Source organism: Anolis carolinensis, chromosome 6 (genome assembly GCF_035594765.1).
Source record: "Anolis carolinensis isolate JA03-04 chromosome 6, rAnoCar3.1.pri, whole genome shotgun sequence".
In the NCBI taxonomy this organism is placed as follows: Eukaryota; Metazoa; Chordata; class Lepidosauria; order Squamata; family Dactyloidae; genus Anolis; species Anolis carolinensis.
In genome coordinates, this window is record NC_085846.1 from 35,239,982 (window position 1) to 35,261,685 (window position 21,704).

Genomic DNA, 21,704 nt, shown 5'->3' on the forward strand with positions numbered 1-21,704 from the left:
TTAGGAAAAATCATTAGGATGTAATGGCCTTGCAGCTTTAAAGCCTGGCTGTTTCCTCCCTGAGTGAATTTTTTGTTGGGAGGTGTTAGCTGGCCCTGATTGTTTCCTGTCTGGAATTCCCTTGTTTTCAGAGTGGTGTTGTTTGCGATATTTTATGTGCTTCTACTGTCTGTGGCCCTGAGAAAACAGAGGATTTTCCAGACTTTGATGATGGAAATACTTTGTTGGGAGGTGTTAGCTGGCCCTAATTATTTCCTGTGTGGAATTCCCGTTTTCAGAGTGTTGTTCTTTATTTAGTGTTCTGATTTTAGAGATTGTATTGTTCTGTTTTATTATACCACATTAATTTTTATATATTCTGATTTTAGTGTTTTTGAATACTTGGAGCCAGATTGTATTCATTTTCACGGTTGACCGCAACACAATAATAATAATAATAATAATAATAATAATAATAATAATAATGATAGTAATAATAATGACTTTGGTAATACACAGTGCTTCACTCCCTTCTCAGCTTCCTTTCTGGAAGAATCCTTTCTTGGGAGGTGTTAGCTGGCCCTGATTGTATCCTTTGTGGAATTTCCAATTTCCCTGCTTTCAGACTGTTGGTCTTTACATACTGTCCTGGTTTTAGAGATTATATTGTTCTGCATTATTCTATCCCATTAAAGTAGAATCTCACTTATCCAACATTCGCTTATACAATGTTCTGGATTATCCAACGCAGTCTGCCTTTTCATCATCAATCTTTTGTAGTCAGTGTTTTAAATTCATTGTGATATTTTAGTGGTAAATTTGTAAATACAGTACAATAATTACAACATAGCATTACTGCGCATGGAACTACTTTTTCTGACAAATTTGTTGTATAATATGATGTTTTGGTGCTTAATTTGTATAACGATTACCTAATTTGATGTTTAATTGGCTTTTCCTGAATCCCTTCTTATTATCCAACATATTCACTTATCCTGCCGGCCTGTTTATGTTGGATAAGTGAGACTCTACTGTATATTGATAATCTTATATTATCTGCTTAGAACTGGATTATATGAGGCCCCTTCTACCCAGCTGTATAAAATGCACACTGAAGTGCATTATATGGCAGTGTGGAGTCAATATAATCCAGTGCAAAGCAGATAATATAAGATTATAAATGGATTATATAGCTGTTTGGAAGGGCCTTGAGTCTACACTGCCATATAATCCAGTGCAAATTAGATAATCTGTTGAAGAGACCTAAGTGAGGCCTAAGTCTGCCTGTCCCCTAACTGAACCCTGGCTGTCCCTTGGCTGAGCTGGTTGCTACGAGATCAAGTGGGCAGAGATTAGCCCTCTAAACTGGCAGTAAATGGATAAAAACAATTATTGCTCTCCCTCTAATTAGGACTTTATTTTTCTTTTCTTTTTGTTGTATCAACCTAGAGGTGTGGATGATGGGTTGTGTTGTCAAATTTCAAGGTTGGGGGGCCTGTAGTTTTGTTGTTTTGTGGGTCGCCGTGACGCCATCACTCATTTATATATATAGATAGATTATCCACCTTGGATACAGAATATTCATAGGTTTTGAACCTCAATATTTATAACAATTCTGCCTTTTCCCATTACTGCTTCTATGCTTTTTCCTTACCACAAAAAAATTCTGTCAAGGAGGAAATTGTTGAATACCTGCACAGTCCCCCTTTGGTTGGGAGAACCAAGAGCAATCCCCCTGGAAGCATTTTTACTTAATATTATTTCGCCTTGTTATCCATGAACTTGTACAACCAGATTTTGCTTCCAATAATGATTGTTTAGCCTCTAAATCAAATTCAAAAGGCCTGTGTGTTTTCTGAGAAATCTCAATGTGTGTTAGTATTTTTATTTTCGTTTACACCTATAGGGTCCCTTCACTTTGGGAGTCACTTTTCAAAAGACACATTGTGTGATTACCTGCTATTAATACCAATACCAAGCAAAATGAAAAATGGTGGGGGGAACACTATCTCATAAGTATCCCTGATCCATTAGTGTTTTAAACTTGCCAGTCCTTGTTTAAGCCTGTTTTATTCATGATGCTTAAGAAATAAGACAGCTATTTTAGAGATGGCAATCTTAACTCTCAGATGCCCAGTTACTCTGAGCAATTTCTTGTGCTGTACCATGTCAAGGAATAAAAGATAAATAAATGTGCTTACCAGCTGGGTGTCCTCTATCTTCTGACACAGTTTCCCCTATCTCTCTTTCACAGTGCATCCCCCAGTCGTCAGAGAACATTTGTACATCCATTGGCAATACCCAAGAACCCCTGTCTGCCAAAACCTGCGGAGTGCCGAGACCAGTCAATGGAGTAATTAACACGTAAGGCTCTTGAAGATGTCACCTAGAAATAAATATTATGCATATCTAGCTAGCTGTCTTTGCATCTGTCTGCCTTCATTTCTAAGATGTTTACTAACCACTGGTCATACTGGCTCGAGCTTCTGGATGCTGAAGTCCAACACTATCTGTGGATTCATATTTTGGAACCACTGCTAGAATACCTTAGCCCAACTCGTTGGCTTTCAAACTATGCTAGCTAGGAAAAATTGCAGTCCAGTACCTGTGGAAGATACCATGTTAGGAAAGATGCTTCATTTGCGATTATTGTAAGTTCCTTGATGGTGTTGAATCTTCTGATGTGTCTCTGAGCCAAATTGTTCCAAATATGCATAGCATTTGTTCTGTATTACCTCCTGCTCAGAAGCTTTATGATCCAAGTAGTATAGTCGACCTGAGAGGAAGGGATGGGAGCATGATTTGCTTAAGACAGTGGTTCTCAACTTGGGGTTCCCAAATGTTTTTGGCCTTCAACTCCCAAAAATCCTAACGGCTGGTAAACTGGCTAAAATTTCTGGGAATTGTAGGTCAAAAACATCTGGGGACCCCAGGTTGAGAACCACTGGCTTAAGGGCTTCAAAAGGAAGGTGTAAATGTGAATGAGTAGAACAGTTTTTTCTAACCTGGTTCCCTTCAACTGTTGGTGTGGACCTTCCATCCTGTAGGCACACTGGCCGAGAATTGTAAGTATCTCAGACGAACACATTTAGAGGAGTCCAGGTGAGGAAGGCAGAAGTAAATGCATAGCCAGTGGCTGATGCAGATATGATATGTTGAATAAACAAAGGTTTCTGTTGGTGAAGGGCTATATTTTGGGACTGCAGGGGATCTGGGTTTTAGGATAGTGGAAATATTGCTCTTGGCATAACTTGTAATAAAATAGTAGAGAAAGAGAACAAAGAGCAAGAAAAATGAGCAAGTTCTACACAGGAAAGAAGAGGAAGCCATGAAAGCATGTGGAGGACTAGCAAAGGGGAGAGCATCTAAACCTTGTATATTTGTCTAAGTAAAAGTTGCAGAATTCTTCAGCCAGTATGGACACTGATCATGCAGGTTGGGAACCTTTGAGAGTTGTAGTCCAAAAATATTTTTCTAGGCTGCAACTAAGCAAGAAACTAACTTCTTGTCCCTATCCTTTTTCTACAAGAAGGTCTAAAGTTCAGTTCAGCGTGCCTCCTTGATCAGGCCTGATGGATGCATGAGAGAGTTGGCATGAGTGTGCTTAGATCATACTGAAAAAGGCTGACTCTCAGGACTAAATAACCACATGTTCCAAGATAGATTAAACTTGCCAGGAGCAGGATATTAATCAAGGACATTAGACTTAATGTTTTGGTTGAATTTCTCACTACAAGCATGTATTTCCTGGGTTCTGTGGGTAAGTTATTCTCTGTTCTAAAACTTTTGTAAGTTAGATAATATATTTCAGGATGGTGGTTGCAATGGAGGATGAGGTTGATGCAAATAATCAATTGCTTTTTCATTTTTGGCAGGCTACAGCCCAGCTTGACAGAGCGTGCTCAGGGAGACAGTCCGGATGCTGAGGAATTATTGCGTAAAAAGCAGAGACTAAATGTGTCTTTGGCTTCTGATGGAACCTGTGTAGCTGCCCGCACACGCCCAGTCCTCAGCTGCAAGAAGCGGCGGCTTGTTCGACCTAGCAGCTTGGTGCCACTCTCCAAAAAGGTCAGTAATATGGAAGAAGGTGGCATCATTATACTATATTTCACTTGCTGGTTTGGATAGGTAGTGGAGAGAGAACTGAGAGTCAAAAGAGTTTCAAATGTCATGGTTAAGCAAAGAATGTCAGACTGTGGTGGTGCACTTTCTTAGTCTTCTTTTCTGGTCCAATTGTCCTGACCTTTGAGTTGCACTGAATGGGAATGGCTTCTTAATTTTGATTTGATAATTTTGGAGAATGAACAAGAGAATAAACATTTGCTCTCTTCTTGTAATTGTTAACTTCAGGGGTTTTTTTTAATTCCTCATCTTTAAAATTAGATTAATCAAGTTTTTGCTACAATTCTATTGAGAGAATAAATTACTAAAGGTAAAAGGAAACATTGGAAATCAAAATGTAGTATTAAATGATAAAGAGATCCTGTTCCTAAGAGGATTAGAATATCGGCTTGCCATGTTTGAGAATTATGCCGAATCAGTACTGTTAAAGGGCAGGTGATGCCAGTTCTTCAGGTGACAGGTGCTTGAAGGCAGCAACAGCAGATCTTTGCAGCGTGCTGGTGGCTGAGCCAGACTTCCTGTTTGAGATTACCTATTCCAGCCAGATGAATGCCAAATTCAAGGAGACCAAAGCGGGGAGAGATCTCTATTCTTTTCATGGGAGCCGCCTCAAGAACTTCCACTCCATCGTCCACAATGGGCTGCAATGCCACCTGAACTGGACCTCCTTGTTCGGGGAAGATACCTACCTGACCAGTGACTTGAGTCTTGCTCTCCTCTATAGCCCCCACGGACTCGGCTAGCAGTGGTGCCTCATGGGCTCCGTCCTGAGCTGCATCGCTGTTTGCAAAATCATAGATCACCTGGATGTCAAGTGCCCAGACCAAAAGAAAGATTCTAAAGAAATCAACAAGACTAGAGCCAGAGTGAAGAACAGCGAAGACAGCAATGTCCCTCGGAAATACTCTCTGGTAACAAACAACCAGCTGATCCAAGTGAAGTACTTGCTGGTATATTTGGAGAAGCAATATCGCAGGTGTTCCAACCAGTTGTGGCTCTCCTTCGCACTGCTTTGCCTTGATGATGAGCCTCTCCCATCTGCTCCTGATGCTCATTGGCACCAGCAACTCCCCAGCTTTCCTGTCCTATTGAGCAGACTCTTTGATTCCCGGCGATGAGCTTGGAGAGGCTCTGCTCATTTCCATCCAAATGCCTTAATAACCAAACTTTCCTGAGCGGCCATCAACCCTGCATTTAAGGACCAATGGAGAGGCACGAATGAGACATTCTTCTGCCGCCTTCGGTCCCTGGCATGGCTTTTCATATTATCTTGGTTTTGCCTTGCTTCCCTTCCCGAGAGACGGGTAGCGGCAACCTCTTTCTTTGTTACGGACTTTCAGGAAGGCTAACGAGACAGAAACAGCAGTCATTTTCCCGTTGGATAAAGAGACCCAAATCTGGACTGTGTGTCATCCTCCCTCATGTAACATATCTCTATTCGTTTTTCAAAGAAGGGAGTCTGTTCTTTATCCAATCCCTCATGGAGAGCTTTCCTTTTCTTTCTAACCTGCGTGTCTGAATTACTGAAATGTGAGATTTGATGACATATTTTAGGTGAGAAAGAGCATAAGGTTCAGGACCCATCAACACTGCCGTTATAATGCAGATTGAATTGCATTATATGGTCAGTGTAGATATTGGGTTGTTGTGAGTTTTCCGGGCTGTGTGGCCATGTTTCAGTAGCATTCTGTTTAATCTGTTTAAACCTTTACTGTTGATGATGTTTGTTCTCTTTTGAATGTTTTTATCTTGTTTTATTGTGATTATTTGGGCTTGGCCCCATGTTAGCTGCCCCAAGTCCCTGCGGGGAGATGGAGGCGGGGTATAAAAATAAAGTTAGAGCTCGCAGACCATTTTCCTCAGAGGACATAATTGTCTATATCCTGTTCCTCTTTGTAGGCCTGATGTTCCCAAAGATAGAGGAGGAGGCTATACTGTTGCATTTATTCAGTTTGAAGACAAATCAGCTTTCTGTGCTATGTCTCAATGGAAGCATATATATACACACACACTCACACCACGCACTTCAATCCCCAACACAAAGAGAAATACCAAGGACTGAAGTAACCATCAGAACATCTCATTAATCTCCTATGCAAACAATGTGATGTCCAAGATTTTACATCATAGACATTTACCATACATGAAAAAAATGGCTAATGTCATATTTGGATTCAGAAGGCAAGAGGCACGGGAGATCATATTGTAAACATGTGGACTAATGGAATGTGCCAAAGAATTTCAGAATAAAACCAACCTTTGCTTTATAGATGACAGATAGTCTCCAAGTTACGAACAGGATAGGTTCTATAGGTTTGTTCTTAAGTTGCATTTGTATGTAAGTCGAAACAGGTACCTTTTAAAGTGTAATTCCAGCCGTGGCTGTGTGTGTGTGTATGTGAAGCTTTGGATAACATAGGGTAGGGTTAACACTACTATGGTGTTTGTTTTGCTGTCTGTTCCCCTGTTCAGAAGATTTCACCTTACTTCTTGTCCCTATGATATTTGGATTATGAAATTCGGCTTGTTGTGGAAACAAGGATTGGTGATGAAGTTTCAGCTGAGACACCTTTTCCCCATATTAACTCCTTGAGTGAATTTATCATCCCAGGGGTCACTTCCTGTAGTCTCACCCTGTTCTTAATTTGAGTCATTTGCAAGTCGGATGTTTGTAACTTAGGGACTGCCTGTATAGCAAAGCCTTTGACTGTTAATTATTCACCCTTCCCAGTATTCCTTGTCATTTATTGTTCCAGCCAGGGTAATTAGGCTATAGCAGTATCTAAGGAACCACCCCTGAGTTAAAATGTTAGGCCTAAATCCAGTTGTTGTCCAGGTCTAAAATAGACCAAGTAAATCAATAGGAATTCAAGTGAAGTGGTATTAAAGTAATGTTTGTTTTTCTACTCTGATTGAGTTTAATGTTTGGTTTGTTTGGTTTTAGGCTGAACACTGTAAAAATCTGGCTTGGTTATTTGGAATTATCTTGATATGTGAGCTTGTGTGTATATTTCTATTTATATGAACAGCCACTGATTTGAAAGTGGTACTTGTTGAGAGTGCCAGTACAATAATTTTGCCATAAATTGCTAACTCACCAGATCATTGCAGCCACACAACCTACCTTTCTAGCAAACATTGTTCTAATTTCTAGTGGGGATGAAATGGATGGGACTTTAGTATAGGCCCATTCTGTTCACGCTATGATATTTGGTGCTGACAAAGATGGGTTTTCCCAAGAACATGAAAACACTTGAATACCTTAATGTTTATGTCTGTAATGTAGCTGTGGAATTTGAGGAGAATGTGTTTTTTAAAAAGATGAAGAGGTGGCGACGAATAGTTCAGTTATTGGCCTACTTCTGCAGATTCTCCTGTATTTTAGACAACAGTTGTTCCAGCCCCTGGTGGCACAGTGTGTTGAAGCGCTGAGCTGCTGAACTTGCAGACCAAAAGGTCGCAGGTTCGAATCCGGGGAGCGGAGTGAGCGCCCACTGTTAGCTCCAGCTTCTGCCAACCTAGTAGTTCGAAAACATGTAAATGTGAGTAGATCAATAGGTACCGCTCCGGCGGGAAGGTAACGGCGCTCCATGCAGTCATGCCAGCCACATGACCTTGGAGGTGTCTACGGACAATGCCGACTCTTCTGCTTAGAAATGGAAATGAGCACCAACCCCCACAGTCGGACACGACTGGACTTAACGTCGGGAAACCTTTACTGTTCCAGTTAGAATCCAGCATGACCAGAGACTCTGTATATGGGGGACCCCTGAGCCCATATGTTACATGTAGCCATCCTGTAGTAGTTCACAGAATTTATAGAAGTTGGACTAATACCTGAAGTGATCATTCAGGTTTCTTTCTTTGACTGTTTAAAAAAAGAGCAAGTGTGGGAAAGATGAATTGTTTCTATTGTCTTAGCATTATAGATATTCAGACCATTTGCATATCTCTTTTTTTGCATCCAGATTCATCGCAACAGCATGGGGCGGTGCAGCTGTGATGTGAATCCCTCATGTGCTCTCTGTGGCACTCGAGGTTCAGTGCCTCCTGAAATCCATTATGAAGCCCCTTTGATGGAGCGTCTCTCGCAGTTGGATTCCTGTATCCACCCTGTTCTCTCATTCCCTGACGGTAAGACCAGAGCAACTAATTGAGAGTTATATGCAATGTGAAGAATGAGGGGTGTCCCCACCCCAATTTATGAGTCTCACAAGTAGTCTTTTGAAAGTGGGAATCTTGTTGGTAATAGCCAGTTCTCCCACACTTACCCTGCCAGTCTCTCTGGATCCCTGGAGATAAGCATCCAACCATACCTAGCTTTGTCATGCCTGGACATTTTTTGGATGAGAAAGATATCCTGGGAAGGGTTTTGTTTTGCCTTCCCTGAGGCACTGAGCCACATTGGCACCAGTTGCTGGGCATTCCTGACCTAGTTTGCTGATGGCTGTGTTGCATGGAATGCAGTGCTGAAGATCTAGTAGGTATCATTTAAGCAGTTCAGCAAGCAGCTGTCTCTCTCCTCTTTTCTCTCCCTCGCCTTCTTTCTTCCTTGTTCCTCTCTCCACTGTATGAGCTGGTTCATGAGGTGCTCTGCCCTCGTCTGGATGAATTGGTGTCTGACTGGAAATTTCCAGATGACGTAATAACATCATAACAACCTTGGCGAAAAGGATGTTAATCAGGGCTTTTGAAAACTACTAAGAGAGCGCCATCTGGGGGCCCTCCAGAGACCTGCTGCTTTGAAGTGTTTGGCAGAGAGAGAAGGAGAGAACTGCCTGTTTCTCCCTCTCAGCAGGTCACGGTGTTGTTTTGGCGCAGTCCTACATTGCTAGCAGTGCAGCAGCAAGGGAGCATGAGGAAGAGTCAAAGTTCTTGGCTTCATTTTCAGCTGGACTGGCAGATTGCAGAGAATTACTTGACTTAATCAACACCGAGTTTCTCTCTTTCTTGCATATATATAAAATTACTGTGCACTCACAGTGCAACCTTTTTTTGTTACCTATGTATCCAGCACATACCATGTTTTAACCCTCTTTTTTCTCAGCAAATAGCTATAGAAAAGGCAAAAAAAACCCTGTCACACTGTTCTCAATACAATATGCTGTGTGCATATGTGTGAAAGAGGGAAAGATTGAAGATGGTGGGGAGTGCTCCTTCTCAGCCTGGCACCTAAGCTTCTTTCTATTAATATCTCCAGCTTCACACCCTCTCATCAGCTGCTCTTCTGTTGCCCTGCTGGCCTTTCTACCTTAAGCCTTTCTCTTTATTAACCATTTTTACTGATAACATTTTAATGATATTTTTGTACAGCCTTATATGGAATCATAGATTTGGAGAGAGCACAAGAGCAATCTGTCCAACCCTCAATAAAAGATCTGTAGTCATTAAAAAATGAGCAGATGAGAACTGTACCAAATAAAGGCAAACACACTAAAGTATAAATTTAAATAAAATCTCGCAGCAGCCAAAAATATTCCTTAATACAACAGAGTAAATGCTCTTAAGATTAACAAATATTGGGGAAACAGAAAGACCTTCCCTTATTAAGTGGATGCCCGGTGGATCTGCCTAGAGATGGCATTCCACAGCCATGGGTAATATCAAGCAAAGGGACTACATGTGTCCCTTTCCCTTTGCTAATTTTGCAGCTCAAGGAGGTGTTGCTGCCCAATTCACCATCCCAGCTATCCATTGGTAAAGCAAGTTGCTTTTTTCTCTCACACTAAAACTTGGGAATTTTGTGTTTTGCTTTAGTGTCCGACCCTCTAAAAGCTCTGGGAAGCCAGTTCTGCATTAGATCAAGGCGTATGTTCTGAAAATGCCTTGCTTTCATGGGAAGGAGCAGGTCATTTCTAAAACCCAGAATGTGATGCCATGGTGGCTTTTTGTATGGATGTGCGCAGAATTGCCTGCCCTCACCTTCTGTTAGTCAGAGCTTGGAAAGGATATTTTCATGCTTGAGTGATTCTAGACATTGTAGTCCAAGAAGTTACTTTTCCAGCCACTGCTGCTAGTCTTTGATGGTCACTTTGAAGTCACCCAAATGTAGGTAATAGATATGCAGGGATTTTTCCCAGTTGTTTTGCATTCCAAATGTATGTCTTATTTTGAATTATTACATAGTAATCTTTCTTTCTTTCTTTCTGTATATGTGTATGCTGTCGTGCAGATGTACCAATGAGTTTGCATTTCCAGAGCATGTTAAAATCCCAGTTGCAGAACAAGTCCTGTGAGAAAATCAAACCACCCAAAAAACTCATGCTGAAGCACCGGCCAACCATGCCTCCCAGCACCCTGTCTGACTCAGCACGCAAGGACCGTCACAAGTTGGTGAACACCTTCTTAGCAGCAGCCAGTAAGTTTTGATTTGAATCTTGCATTGGCATGACCAGCAGGTTATGTCCTGTAGCTAGCTAGTCATGTGGTTATGCATGGCTTCATGTGCAGTGAAATGTGTTTTAATGGCAAAGGTCAAATGAGAGAATGGGTTTTCAGGCGGAGATGATATTTTGGGATATTTAGCTTTAGTGATCCCTGCTTTCCCCACTTAGCATATCCTGATTCTTATATGTTGTGATAGAAAGACACTGCACAGCTTTAGTTTAGTGCAAAAACAAAACAAAACAAATACCCCTGTACTAAGATGAGGATTTATGATACAAACTTCAAAGTTTAGATACAGGCTTTTGAAAACTCCCTGGTGCGGAAATGTGAGCAAGAGAGCAACACAACTTGCAATGTTAGATTTTTTTTAATTACAATTCCCAGAATTGTCCTAGTCGCCTGCACATTGACTGGGGGATATCTGACTGTTATAGCTCAAAAAGATAATTTTTCCGAAGTAACATACTTATCAAGAGCTAATGTACTTGATTAGAAGCAGATTGATCAACTTTGAGTCTTTGTTCAGGTCCTCCCTCTTGACACTCCTTCGGGTGTCCATCAGCAAGTTACTATCATCAATAATAATTGGGGATTAACCTGTAGCAGTTTTTGGAAAGGTACAAGCAGACCACCATTATTTTGTTACTTCCATTAAGTATTGAAGAATGATTTTTAACAGTTTATTGTCAAAGGGTTATTTGTGTTTTCCGGGCTGTATGGCCATGTTCCAGAAGCATTCTCTTTGACAACATATTTCAAAGGCTTTCACAACTGGAATCACTGGGATGTTGTGTGGTTTCCAGGCTGTATGACCATGTACTGACAGCATTTTCTCCTGACATTTTGCCTGTATCTGTGGCTGGCATCTTCAGAAGATGCCAGCCACTGATGCAGGTGAAACTTCCAAGAGGAAATGCTGCCAGAACACGGTCATACAGCCTGGAAACCACACAACACCTCCTCTGAACAGTGCTTCAGGACGTACATGGAATGTTGGAAGGGAATGAGAAAGAAAACATCACATCTGAAAGATGCAAAGCTCTCTCAAATTCTGAGTCCAAATCAATTTGCTTGATTTAGCTCAGTACTTTGTTGCAGTATACCTAGCAGCAACTTTCAGACCAAGATCTCCCTGAAGTTCTTCTGCTTGATACCTTTTAAAATCAAGGATTAAGAGAGATGCTAGGTTAGCTTTTTCTAATCTTGTGCCCTTTAGCTATATTGAACAACTATGGTCCTGGTCCTGTATCTTGGCCTGTCTTACCAGGAAGCCTCTTTGGTCCTCATCTTCAAAGTTTAATGGAACACTCTGTGTATACTTGGATGCACACTGATTCTTTTGCAAACTTCAGAGAAAGGTTCTGACATTGAAAAATGGTTCTGCCACAACACCATTAGGCCCAAGGTGCATGCTCCTAAATATTTGACCAAAGTCATTGGACTACTGAATTTATTTATGAGTTTGTGCATGTTTTGTGTCCATTTTTTTTGGATGCATCACATTTGAATGTCAGAAGTGTTGTGTATAATTACTACAACTGGAAAGGTAAGTCATGGTTTAAAATAGAGCAAGGAACAAGATTTTTGCTTTTCAAGATGTTTTACTGTGGTCAGGTCAAGCCAACAAGGACTATATGCTCAGCTTTGCTTGAAAATACATTTGCCATAGTGTCTCAAATATGCCAAATGTGTGAGCCAAAAGCTGTGGAGAACGGAAGCTTAGGCCATTAGAAGGCTGAGTGCAGCTAAAGAGTTCAGCAGTATGGCTAGATTACAGTATACTGTGTAAAGGCTGCTTGCCTTCCCTCTTCAAAACCTGCCAGTGGAAGAAAATGTTGGATGGGGTCTTGGGAGATTCAGATTCTAGTATCCATCAAGTCATGAAAAATCACTGGGTAAAAGTGATCAGCCATGCTTTTTCTCAGACTGACGTATCTTACATGATTCTGTGAGCAAAAGGAGAGGATAGCATTGTAAATAGTAAATATCGCATGCACACACATCCCACTCAGCTTTACAGGGTTGAGATGGGCAGCTTAGAATAGTGTAAAATGCAGCAAGAAAAGGTATAAGTCAGTGTGGGTCAGTGTCAATTAGCCATCCACACAGGGGCTGGTGCTGCAAATGGCACTTCCTGCAACTGTGCCAGCATTCATGTGCTGTAATGGTTTTGTAGCAAGGTCCCTTACGTGAGAACTGTGCTGTGAGAGGCTAGGAAAGAGAGGTGAAAGCAAGGCGTTTTCATGGCTCTCTTTCTGTTCCATTCCTCAGCTTGCTCGCATCACAAAATCGAGCCAGACAAGGCACACAGGCAATCCTTAGACGATCTAAGGGCTGCTCCCAAGGCCGAGAGAGCGCCAGAGCGCTCGCTTATCCTGACGCCCGTTCATGAGAGAAAGCGATTGCGGGACAGCTCCTCCGAGAGAAGTGAAGGTAGGCTGGATACAGCCAGGTCTGTCTTTGGAGAGCTTGGGTTTCGCCTTCCTCTTCTCCCTTCCCCTCCTCTCTGAGCCTTAAAGAAGGGTGCTTGCTGCTTAGGGGAAGTAAAGGGGGCAATGCTCTCCGCTGCTGCTGTCTCGTTGTGTGTGCTTTAAAGGCTTCCTCCTCATGGAAAGTACATCCTGTCTGAGAGGAGGTTCCTCTTTTTTGGGTTATATTCTGATTCCTTTGTGTATATAACTTGACAATAGGCTAGAGCTAAAGCTTTGTAGCAACATAGAAATTCAGTTTACACATGCAATTTCTTCTTTTTTTCTCCTTTCTTACATAGTATTGAAGCATCATGCAGATATTGGAAGCCCAAGCTATTTGTCCAGTGCTATGGCCTCCTCAGCCCACAGTTCCCTTGTACGGCAGTTGTCCACCTCTTCAGAAACCTCCATTCCTTCTGCCAGCACAAGCTCACTGGGCAACTCCATTGCATCTGTAAGTATCTGATGATGGCATGCATTTTTTTCAAGTTCCTAATCTGATGTATGAGTGAAGTTATAAATAGTTAGTTGTTGCCCTCCGTATGATTACTTGATGAAGAAGACAATAGGTGCCAGCCACTCTAAGGACCATCACAATCTGAAATGTTTCTCACTGAAGAATGACAGGGAAGCAGAGGTAAACAGGGAAGAAATAGTAGGCCATTGGGTCACCTGAACATCTTAGGCTGAGGTATATTAGAGTGTAGGAACTAGGAAATTACGCCAAAGGCTTCAAAGCATAGGTGAATTTTGAGCTTGGCTCTGCTTCTGGAGTGAGATGATAGTTTGACCTAAATTCATGATACAATCTCACAAATTTACAGCAAAAGACAAAGGTGGCATGGAAAAACACGCAAATAAGTATTTTATTGGTTGTAGGGCTTTGCTTATTTGCATTAAGACACTTGAAAAGTCATGTAGGACATCCAGTCAATTGGAATTCTTAGTTCTGTATTCAGCCTGCTGCTGATTTCAGGAGCTGCTAGTGATAGGTCTCTTTCCTATTGTCTGATTTGATTTTCCAAGTACAGTAGAGTCTCACTTATCCAAGCCTCGCTTATCCAAGCCTCTGGATAATCCAAGCCATTTTTGTCATCAATGTTTTCAATATATCATGATATTTTGGTGCTAAATTCGTAAATACAGTAATTATAACATAATATTACTGCACATTGAACTACTTTTTCTGTCAAATTTGTTGTATAACATGAAGTTTTGGTGCTTAATTTGTAAAATCATAACCTAATTTGATGTTTAATAGGCTTTTCCTTAATCCCTCCTTATTATCCAAGATATTCACTTATCCAAGCTTCTGCCGGCCCATTTAGCTTGGATAAGTGAGACTCTACTGTATTCCTGAAAAGCATTTGGGGAAATCTGTCAGTTTTCCGAGAGTTCGCTTTTGCTTCATATTGTTGGCGTATATTTACTGATCATATTTTATTATAATAATTCTGGGAACCACATTTTGATTTCAGTTGTCACACAATCATTCTGCACTACCATAATAGAATATCTTTAATATATCATCCTTCTCTTTTCAATCAAACCTACTTGGAGGAAATAGTGCTTGATCTGTCATGCAGCTGAACACTACACACACAATAGGTGGGCAACTGTGGAAAGCTAGGGAGCCCCATTAATTCTTCAGGAAATCATGGAGAACCACAGCACACCACTGCACCAACTCCCACAAAAATATGTTTTGTTCCCAGACATCCTCTTGGAAACATAAGGGATATTTTGTTGGTGCTTCCTGAGCCATTTTAGGTCAAGGGCAGGCCTTTTTCAACAACAGGAAATGAGTTTAAATCAATTTGTTTTTTTTTTTTAAAAAAAGGCCTCTCCTGAGAAGAAATTGGCCCAATGGGCTATTGTGCTCTGCATGTATTAGGACAGCCATCTTCAGTCTTGGATCCTTCAGGACTTCTGTTCCCATCATCCCATAGTAATTTGCCATGCTGGCTGGGTCTAATGCCAATTGTATTACTAACAGGATTCCAATTTGGGAAAGGTTTCCTTAGGTATTGATCTTTCTTCCACTCATCTGTGAGCCACTGCTTTGAGAGGTAGCCCCTGTGAACAAAGGCATACATTCAAGGTTGAGCAGAGAGTGGTGTTTGTTCTTGATTTCTCATTTATTAGAACGACTTCTCCCTAGAGGCTTGGTTTACCAGAAGCCAGATCAAGCTGAGGTGATTTCTTAGCTAAATTGATACTGAATTTAAAAATTAGCATTTCATCAAGCTTTTGCCTTGATGTTTGTAGACTTCTGTGTATGGTTGGGGTTTTTGGTGGGGGGGGGGGGATTTCTCTTCGCTAATTAGATATTCCTGTACTTAGTATTAACTACAGGGAAGGAAGAAAAATAAATTATATTGAACTTCCCTCTGTTGTGATGATACTAAGCCTCAAAATATATGTTTCTTTGCAGTGTTTTTATGACATATTTCATTTATTCTCTTTTTGAAGCACAATATTTGTTAATCTTAAAATACTAAAAAGTGTAAGGCAGGGTTGGGAACATGTTTTTTTCCAGAAAACATTGGTTGTCAAACTCATCATACTTCAATATTGATGATGCTGGTAATTGGACTTACAGTGAAGAAATCTGGAGGGTCAGATTTCACTGTAACTTTTCCAAAAAGAAATGGCACATGCAGGTGTTAAAAATAGTCTTCCAATAAATTTTCCACATAGTTTTGTGATCATAGGATGTTTTATACAGTATACAAATGTATATAAAATTATAGAATTTTGTTTTCTATATGTGTATGTCAGATTTTGCTGCTACAGTAGGCCCACTGGCTTGAGTGTAGCATGGTATGTCAATACTTATGTACATCCCTTTAATTCATTGGCTTTGCTATATTTGGTAATAGCTGTTGGATTTAAAAAGATAGAGGAAGGGACTAATAAAAAGATTTGTACCCACTTCCTGATTGGTGTCTGGTGGTTCATAGCTCATTGGGCCTTTCAGGTGCCTAAATAGTAGAGGCACACTGATGCATATGAAATGACCACCATTTAGCCAATCAGTGCCAGGATTTCTGTATGTGTAACAATAGTATTTCCCCAACAGTACAAGGATATCATGAGACCCAATAAATCCCCTAGTGCCTCTCCAGCACCTTTCACAGCCAATCTCTTATCTCAGTCATCTTGTGTGATTAAGGTGTAGTTTGAACAGCAGCAGATGCATGTATTCAGCCTTTACTCAAATGTGTCCATTTAACTCATACTGATAGAGGGGATGGAATACCCTGAGACAATGGTATACCTATTAGGATTTATTATTTCTGTTACTGTTAATTCTGGTGGCTGTAATTTTTATGTCTACTTGGCTCTAATTTAAGACTTCCTAAATTATGACTTTAAATGTTTAAAATCAAAGGATTGTGTTTAAATTTACTGATATGTCCATGATACTTTTTTGGGATAGCTTGGGCCAAGTTCTATCTTCATCCAGGATTGTTGGAACTAAAACAAAATATGAATACATTGTAATCTTCATCAAGCTCCTAAAACTGGGATTAAAAGAGATCTGGTTTCTCAGAACTAAAAAAAGAGTGCAATCTAGTACATCATTTAATGGCAGCAAAAAAGATCTGTAATTTGTACTTGAAAGTGGAGTTGGGGTTTTTGTGTTTTAAAAAATAGTGAAAATGGGGTGGCAGTTGGCATAACAGTATAGTGCTTTAGAAAGTAGTTCCACATTGAGCCATCAAGCGCTGCAGTGTTTGGGAAACTGCTTGAAGTATTTCCTTGTGAGTTGGCTGCACAAAAATGTACATTGATGCATGGATGGCATAGCCTGGAAAAGATGTTTTTATGAAGGTTGGCAGTGGAGTCTTCAAGAAGAGGTGGCACTGGCAGGCACATAGAATCATAGAATCGTAGAGTTGGAAGAGACCTTGCGGGCCATCCAGTCCAACCACCTGCAAGAAGCAGGAAAATCTCATTCAAAGCACACCCGACAGGTGGCCATCCAGCCTCTGCTTAAAAGCCTCTAAAGAAGGAGCCTCCACCACTGTCCGGGGGAGAGAGTTCCACTGCCGAACAGGTCTCACAGTGAGGAAGTTCTTCCTGATGTTCAGGTGGAATCTCCTTTCCTGTAGCTTGAAGCCATTGTTCCATGTCCTAGTCTGCAGGGCAGTAAACAAGCTTGCTCCCTCCTCTCTATGACTTCCCCTCACATATTTGTACATGGGGTTGCTTTAAAGTTCAAGTGTAAATCAGTGAGATGTGAATACCTAAAACCATTTTGTTGCTTTTTTAGGAGAGCATATAGGAAAAAATCCACAGATACTGAGATTTAGGAGATTGGCGAGGAGCATGTAGATTTTTACTTTTCGAAATACATAATTTGCAAGTCTGGCTGCATCTCACTAATTTTGCGATGGCTCCTTTAAGAGTCAGACAAATGTATGGCAAAGTTTTTTCAATGACCTTTGTCTCAGGGCCCTTCCACACAGCCATATAACCCAGAATTTCAAGGCACAAATTCCACAGTATCTGCTTTAACTGGGTTATCTGAGTCCACACTGCCATGTATCCCAGTTCAAAGCAGAAAATGTGGGATTTTATTCAGCTGTGTGGAAGGGGCCTCCGTGGGTAGACCTCATTTTCAAATACACAGGAACCTGTATGTTCGCTTGACATTGACCTTGGCTGTGTTCAGTGTATGGAACATGGACAAAGAATAGTAAAGAGAAAGCCAAAGAAGGTACTGCTATGATGGATCATGTTAATCTTTCCTTTGGGATAGATTTTGATGCAAAGAGAACAGCCAACCACACCCTAGTATATTCCAGATATGTAGGATTTCACCATCCCTAACCATCATAGCCATTTGCCATGCTGGACGAGCATAATGGAAATAGTAATGGTTTTCTCTGAAGGATACCGTGTTGGGGAAGGTTTCTGTAAAATGTTTTTCTTCACCTTTATTTCGTTTTCTAAGTGCTATTTCTTCCAGAGTGTACTAGGTGTTGCTTCAGAAGCAAGGGTTCACTCTATACAATCAATATTAAGAAAATATCTCAAGATTGTTTGTGCAAGCAAATCTTTGAATTCTGCTGGTCAGAGGTGGTAACTCTGATGCTGTGTTCTATGGTGGCACCTCTTCCCCCAAGTAACCTCTGTGGCTCTTGCTATTGAGGCAGCATCACAGGCTTCTCCGGTCACTAGAAAGACACCTTAAAGGGTATCCTGCCTCTCTCACGTTGCTTGGTTGCCTGCCTTGAAGTTAATTCCTCTGTGGCTCACTTTTGTTTTTTCCTTCTATGCTTCCTTTGCAGCAACAGCCAAGGAGGAGGAGGGGGGAAAGCTCTTTTGACATTAACAACATTGTCATCCCTATGTCCGTTGCTGCAACCACCCGCGTAGAAAAACTGCAGTACAAGGAAATCATTACACCAAGGTACGTCCAGAGGTGCCATCTACAGATGTCAATTACCTTGTTCCTTTAAATCCAGTGTAGTGGACTTTGTGAGTGCCACTTGAAAACTTCTGGGGTGCTTGGCAAGCCAACTTTCAAAAAAGATTTGGTTCTACAAAGAAAATCAAAAGCCCATTTAATTTTTAATTTTTTTTAGTTTTGCCTTTCAAACAGTTTGTGGTCCACTTTAATTGTACTCAACAGCCACCAGGTGTCCACAGGCCACAATCTGGGAATTTCTGAATGGTCCTGAATCCTGACCAACTTTCTGAATGGTTCCTTAGGACCAGATTAGCATTCTACTGAATAGACTCCAGAATACAGCAACAATTGGGAGACAGGGAGAAAACGGTATCAAAAACTGATATGATCTCATCAGATGTGGGGATCATAGCTTCTGTATTCCTAATATTCTTCTTATACCATCCTTTCTTGTTTTGAGTGTTCGTTTACATTAATAAATGGGGAATGCACTGGCTGCATACTAAGTTGTTGGGAAATTCCATAAGGATTAATAGTTGGATATAATGTATGAGTCTGGATACTCTTACATTGGGTAGGTAGTTAGTCCACGTTGCTGCTTACTGGTTTGAAGCTGCCAATTTTAACCCTGTACCAGGAAAATAGCCTGTTTGTGGGAAGGGTCACAATTTAGTCATAGTGTGCATATTCTATTAAAAAGCCAGATCTCTGGTTAGTGATCTCAAGGGCAAAACTACATTTTCAGAAGAGACACTTCCACTGGATGGGGAAAGGAACTTGGGATAAAGAGAGGCATGGAGCTATCCTTTTTATACTGCTGCTACTTGTACTTACCAGAGTTTTAGAAAACAGTGGCTATAGCTTCAGAAAGAAGTTGTCAGAATGTCACAGAGGGAGAGGAGCTACTAAAGGGTTGCTGGCTGCCAATAGCAGTGGGTAAGCCCTATTGTTGGACCTTTGATCCATGCCATCTTCTCCACCCCATTTTTGCCAATTCCAAAATCTTTTGTAACAGTTATAATTCAAGTATTTGTTTTTGCTACTATTATCATTAAAGTCAACAAATGATCGGAGTCTCTCTGAAATTTTTTTGCCAAGAAGGCCCCGTGATAGGTTCACCTTAGGGCTTTCATAAGTCACAAACAGTTTGAACGCATACAAAAACAACAGCTTCAGAAAGTTTCAGAAAGGCTGTTTGAGCGGATTTGTAGATTCTGGAAGAAGCAAAGATTTTCTAGATGCTGTCATTAGATGTAGCCTTCTTGGGGTTTGAGAAACATGGAAAACAATTTTCAAATTGACCAGGTTCGGCTTCATAGATAAGTAACTATTAGATTAGCAATTGAAAAGAAGAGAGGAAATGGGGCTACTTTTTGTCTCTAAAGCTTATTGAATAGACATATTTAGATCCCACTTGTCTTGTTGAGCTGCTCTGAGGTTAAATGGAAATATTTCCCAAGAACTCCTTGGGTAAAATTCAAAATATAAGCAAGGTGTCCTCCCCATAAGCACAGCTTGGAAATAATTCAGCGTTTTTAATCATGTGTTACTTTGGAGGGCTAATGTGTTGCTTTGGCAGACTAACATTTTTTTGCAAAGCAAATCAATGATCTGTATCAACGTTGAAGGGTCAGTGTATGTTTGTGTGTAATGTTTGACATTTGCTCCTTATTTCTGAAGTTATAGTTTGTAGAAGTCATGTAGGGATTCGGGTTTGTTTCCCTGTTTGTTTTTAAAGTATATTTTCAGATTTTAAAAAAGTAGTGCATTGTGAACACAAATGCATAACTCCTGAAATAAGATAATATATTGCAGTTTCCAATATATATCTGTTACTTTTTTAAAACAATATTCAAAGCTTTCCTCATAATCAGGAGGCATTTCTTCAAACTTGTTTCTCACCCACCTGTTCCAAGTGTACTTGAAGCTGGGTCCTGGTTAGTATCCATCTTTCCTCTTACTGATTATTCTTTGTTGACCTGTCTTCCAGCTGGCGTGTTGTGGATATTGGTGCTCTGAAGGTGAGCCCAGATGAAGACAGTGAAGAGGTAAAAAGTGATGACTCTCTTTTCTGGTTTGTTGTGCATGTATAGGCTCTTTCCTCTCTCAGTTTCTTACCTACCTACCTACCTACTTATTGGGGCTATTCTGAAATAGAGGAGCCAAAAGCTTCACCAGAGCAGCAAAATAGAATCCACCATGATTGTCTTTCTCCCAATTCTAAAATGATCAAGGGGACATATTCTCTTTTTTCTTCCTTCCCTTGAAAGATTTCTTTTTCAGGCAACCCAGTTCTGATCTGTGCTATATAAGTGGCTGCTGAAAGTTGAAATACTTTAACATGCTTTCAAACAACTCCCTAGAATTCATTCCAGGGAAAGTCAAGTTGTTCTTCCTCATGACTACTATTCACTGTTCAAAAAACAGAGGAGCATGACTGCTTGATTCACCTGGCTTGCTTGTAGGAAACATGGACAGTGCAGTTAGTTGTTCAGGTGTGTGTCAGAGTTTCATAAAAAATATCAGAAAACATAGCAAATAAAAGAGAAGCGACTTCAGTGTGAAACCCCTGGCAACCATGGAGATACCTTTTTCCCACTCCTTCATAGAATCATAGAATCGTAGAGTTGGAAGAGACCTCACGGGCCATCCAGTCCAACCCCCTGCAAGAAGAAGGAAAATCTCATTCAAAGTACCCCTGACAGATGGCCATCTAGCCTCTGCTTAAAAGCCTCCAAAGAAGGAGCCTCCACCACACTCTGGGGCGGAGAGTTCCACTGCTGAACAGCTCTCACAGTGAGGAAGTTCTTCCTAATGTTCAGGTGGAATCTCTTTTCCTGTCATAAAGGAAAGCCGCCTGGTTGTATCAGGGATGAATCCGAAGGGTCTTGTGAGGCATCAGAGAATCCACAGTATGCAGTCACTCTGTCCAAGCTAGCGAAAAAACCCAAGGAAGAAAAGTGTGTGTTTGCCTAAGAGCTAAGGCCTAGAAATCATTTCAAACACTCAAGGCTGAACTGAACCGAAGTAACTCAGAGCTCTGTGCATCCCATGATTGTGATTGTGATTGACAAAGTAGCCACAGAAGGACATATAGAGACATAGATATTATAATGCACCCTCCTCAGTTTCATCTTAAAAAGCTAAAGAAAAAGACAGTGTTCTCGAGCCCATGTGATCATTAAGTCCAAGTACTTGTCTCTGTAAGAAAAAAAACCCTACAGCTTTAAAAATTGTGCCTGTAGGAGAAATCCATGGAATTTTTGAGATATCAAGATGAAGACAGTGTCGGCGTGGTTGGAGCTCCAATACCCAGTTTTCCA

The 21,704-nt window shown here is 40.8% G+C and overlaps 1 protein-coding gene and 1 pseudogene across 5 annotated transcripts in view; both read left to right on the forward strand.

Moving 5' to 3' along the window:
* Window positions 1–21,704, forward strand: part of kansl1 (KAT8 regulatory NSL complex subunit 1) — a 178,358-nt gene that overhangs the window by 145,936 nt on the left and 10,718 nt on the right. For 4 of the 5 annotated variants that reach the window (XM_016994553.2, XM_016994552.2, XM_016994554.2 and 1 more), the window contains 8 exons: window positions 2,234–2,343; window positions 3,855–4,047; window positions 8,070–8,235; window positions 10,274–10,459; window positions 12,760–12,921; window positions 13,259–13,413; window positions 18,260–18,381; window positions 20,372–20,429. In XM_016994553.2, the coding sequence (XP_016850042.1) occupies window positions 2,234–2,343; window positions 3,855–4,047; window positions 8,070–8,235; window positions 10,274–10,459; window positions 12,760–12,921; window positions 13,259–13,413; window positions 18,260–18,381; window positions 20,372–20,429 (1,152 nt within the window). The remainder of the gene's footprint in view (window positions 1–2,233; window positions 2,344–3,854; window positions 4,048–8,069; window positions 8,236–10,273; window positions 10,460–12,759; window positions 12,922–13,258; window positions 13,414–18,259; window positions 18,382–20,371; window positions 20,430–21,704) is intronic. The other variant, XM_008113289.3, reaches the window with a different exon arrangement.
* Window positions 4,057–8,063, forward strand: LOC107983012 (protein mono-ADP-ribosyltransferase PARP16-like; annotated as a pseudogene).